The sequence below is a fragment of the Capsicum annuum genome, chromosome 6 (assembly GCF_002878395.1).
Source record: "Capsicum annuum cultivar UCD-10X-F1 chromosome 6, UCD10Xv1.1, whole genome shotgun sequence".
NCBI lineage: Eukaryota > Viridiplantae > Streptophyta > Magnoliopsida > Solanales > Solanaceae > Capsicum > Capsicum annuum.
This window is the reverse complement of record NC_061116.1, coordinates 199,423,737-199,427,768: the sequence shown is the minus strand read 5'-3', so window position 1 is coordinate 199,427,768 and position 4,032 is coordinate 199,423,737. Positions and strand designations below refer to the sequence as shown.

At 31.4% G+C, this 4,032-nt stretch overlaps 1 protein-coding gene across 1 annotated transcript; it reads right to left on the bottom strand.

Moving 5' to 3' along the window:
* Positions 1-787: 787 nt before the first annotated feature.
* On the bottom strand, positions 788-2,498 carry LOC107854364 (inorganic pyrophosphatase 1). Its single transcript, XM_016699373.2, has 3 exons — positions 2,258-2,498; positions 1,781-1,902; positions 788-1,663 (listed from the first exon to the last, which is right to left on the bottom strand). The coding sequence occupies exons 1-3, from the start codon at positions 2,393-2,395 to the stop codon at positions 1,108-1,110; spliced, it is 816 nt and encodes a 271-aa protein (XP_016554859.2). The 5' UTR covers positions 2,396-2,498; the 3' UTR covers positions 788-1,107.
* Positions 2,499-4,032: the final 1,534 nt, after the last annotated feature.

The following is a 4,032-nucleotide window of genomic DNA, read 5'->3' as shown; positions in this document are numbered from 1 at the left end:
TATATATATATTATTTTTTATGAAAATAATGTATATATTTGATTACATAAATATATAATTAGGTGTTACTACAAATTATTTACTTTTTAATTTTTTTATTTTAAAAATCGACCACAAGTGGTCGTTTTTTTAAATTATTTTTTTATTTTAATTAAAAAATCGACCACAAGCGGTTGGTTTTTTTATTTTTTATTTTTTTAAATTAAAATTTAAAACCGACCACTAGTGGTCGATTTTTTTTAAAATAAATTAAAAAAAGAAGTGGTCGGTTTTAATAAATATTTTTTAATTATATTTTTAAAAAAAACGACCACAAGTGGTTGGTTTTGTTATTTTTTTTAAATTTTTATTTGTAAAATAAATAATAATTAATATTAAAATTATTGAAATAATTTTTTTGATTTTTTAAAATATAAAAACGACCACATGTGGTCGCTTTTTAAAACTGTGGTAGGTTTTTTATGGTCGGTTTTTTCGATTTTTTTAGTAGTGCATAAACGAGATAAACTTTTAACGGATGGCATAAATGAGTCATTTCTGATAGTTCGATGGCATATTTGAGTCTTTTTTCATTATTTTAATTAGTGATGTGGATCTCTAATAAAACGACATGTGGCAAAGCTGTTTTTGAAAAATCATCGTTAAAAAGTAATGGCATGAATAGACCTATTTTGTAACGGCGATGGCGTAAACAAGCCAAATTTTTAACGAATAGCATAAATGAGTCATTTTTAATAGTTCGATAACATATTTAAGCCTTTTCCCTTGAAACTATATGGAGATAAAATTTGGAGATTCTATGAACATAGATTCATATTGAATGGTAAATTGGTGTAAAAACAATGTATAGAGGCCAGTGCTACAAAGCCTCCTCTTTCGTAGAATTTGTTAAAGAGTATTTTGAACTAAAACCACAGGTGTAAATACATTGACGACTTTTCAACTTTTGATAGGAAAAAGCCATAGATACACAAAGTGGAATTCTAGATATCTTGTAGCCCGCTTTAAGTTGATCTCTTTCATGAAGTTGATCAACAGAGAGACCCCACTCAACTACCTACAATACAAGTCAGGTACTCAATGGTAATGACTTTGGCGGGCTTGCCGTTAGTAAGGTACTGGAAGAGCCCCTGACAAAGCTCCATTAGCTGCTCTGGACATCGTCTGGAATTTGCACTCGACTGATACCAATTGGCTTTCTTCCGCTATGATTATGTTAATCAGTTGTAGAAGAATGTGCTCAAGCTCTTCCCCATCAGTCCACTCATGGACCGCTGCTTTTACTAGTGTCCTATTTTTGTTTATCAGATTCCAAGCTGGGAAATCTTTTCTTGGCATGACGAGATCTCCTTTTCTGAGCTTCAGACTGGGGCAGAAATCGCCGATCCCATCACCTAGATAGACCATTCTTTTCTTCCCTTCCTTAGCCAAGGAGGCTTGTATTCTTTCTACTATCAGACCCTTGCACATGTTGGGAGGGCAGAGATTGCAGCCATGTGGGGCTGTTTGAAAATCAACGTAAGGGAGGATTTGAAGCCTGCCTTCCTCATTGACGCAGCCTGGATTCGTGTTGATCTCCGTGAAACAATCCCCAATTCCCAGATGTCTCAAGATTGTCTCAATGAAGAATACATTTGCATCGCTTACTACTCGCAAATCACACCTGATCAGTTGACACGAAATTGAATTAGTTAGAACTCTAAATTATAGAACAACAAAGGAAATACAGAATTTACAGCAGCGTACGCCATGAAAAAAACTGTAACTGAGAGATACATACCCTAATGCATGAGCTGATTTAATGGCTGGGACAATCCTCTCATGTATGGGAACCCGTTTCAGCACCTCTTCAATGTCTCCAATAGTTTTCCCTCGTGCATGAAGCTCCTTCATCATTGTATCCTGTAATTTGAAACAGAACAGAAATCATCAGCCTCGAGCAACACAGAAAACAGACGGAAACTTTAGGCAATGCAGGGAAACCAAATACGTCCGAATGTTGTTACATAGTACTATCTTTTCTAATGTCAAAGACGAGAAGCTGTACATCGCTATTTTTATTAGGACCATTGACGATTAAATTTGTAAATGCATTAGAAAATTTCGACGTATATAAATTAATCTATCCATGCAGGATCTTGTAAGCCAAAAAGATTACGATTCAAAACCCATATATTAAAGATCCTAAATCCACATACTAATGGACACAATGATATTGTAGAAAAAAGGCATAACATGAAAGAAAAAGAAAACTAACCATGAGAGAGTTCCATGGCATAGTGGGCATAAGTTGATTAAACAATTCAGTGTCACCTAACTGATCCACCACCCAGTTATCACTATCCACATCAATGATTGTCTTGTCAAAGTCGAAGACCACCACAATTCCAGCCATTACTAAATAGTTATTGACAAGAAAAGTGTTGAATCTCAGAACACAAAACTATTGTTAAAACTAGAGAATGAATTGAGAGAAAAACCACATTGCCTTTATATAAGGAGAGAAAATAGGGAATTAGGTACACAAAAAAAAGATGCCGAGAGAATATTACATAAGTTTATGTAAAGTTAACGCAAAGCCGCACAAATTCCTATTTTCACTTGGTTCTAGAAAAGCTATTTCCAATATTAGCCGTTAGATTTTTGTGGTACTTGATTGTCACGGATCATCGTACGGTGGATACAGGCCTTTTACTTGATGGTATAAAAAATTAATTCATTTACTAGTTGGGAGGCTGTATGGGAATAGGATAGAATATTCGATGCAGGAGAATGCAGTTCTCCACAAATTAGGATTGAACAATTCCTTCAATTTTTTTTACATACAAATGTTGAATATTAAATAATAATAATTTAAGATAAATTAAAGAAAAATTTGATTGTAATAATTTGATAGTCATACAAGGTGTATCAAAATTTCCGATTCAAATCTAAATTAAACCCTTCATTGTTGTAAGATCAGATAAAGATTGGTGCATGTAAAATTAAGAACATATCTCTAAGATTAACAATTTAATTGAATATTTTTTGACGAGTAGAGAAAATTAAGAGGGTGTTAATTGTTAGTTTACCAAATCTTTATGGTCAGAATTAGGTGTCAATTGTATTATTTGGACAGTTATTTATAAAACTTATATCATATCAACTTTTTAATTATTTTATTCTGTATAACTAATACTATGTTTTTTGGAACCATTTCATCATCTTGGTTTTTCCTAGTATCGATACAGTTCGATTAATTTTCTGTATTTATTTAAAAATGTATATAAGTTACAAAACACTACCATGTATACTTATGTGCGGTTTTAGTAAAAAAGTATTTACACATTTTTATTGTTTAAAATGTGATGAATCAAGAAAACGTGAAAGAAAACAAAAATGGAGATTCATTTCTTTATTTTATGGTAGATTAAAATAATATTAAGCAAAGACAAAATAAATATAATTTAGATTATGCGGGAAGAAATCAGTCAAAATGAAACTTAAGAATTGTGTCTAGGCAAATTAAGTATCCAACAAGAGAAATTTAATTCACAAGATAGGGAAAATACTCCTCCTGTTCACTTTTACTTGTAACTTTTTGACATGGCACAGTTATTAAGAAAACAATTATTGATATAACTATTTTACTATATTACTCTCATTAATTGATGTTTAGAGTAATATATCTTAAAAATGGTTTGGAAAACAACCGATTAATGTTAAGAGTAAAATTATATTGATCTCGTAAATGAAACAACTAAATTGAAATAAATAATTATAGAAAGAAGTCAAATAAAACGAAACGGAGGGGCTATAATTAGTTGAATGACCATCTAAGATTTCAATTCACTATATTGGTGTAACTTTTATTTTATGGCGTTATCAAAGTGTTTGTATCACCTGAACACTCTCGACAAATAATAACACTGCATACATAAGACGATTAATTTTATGTATGTATTGATTTTGAATCTCCTAAATACAAGACTAGAGATTGGCTTGACACATCATTTAGGAAGTTCAAAATTTATGTTGAGATATTCAATTTCA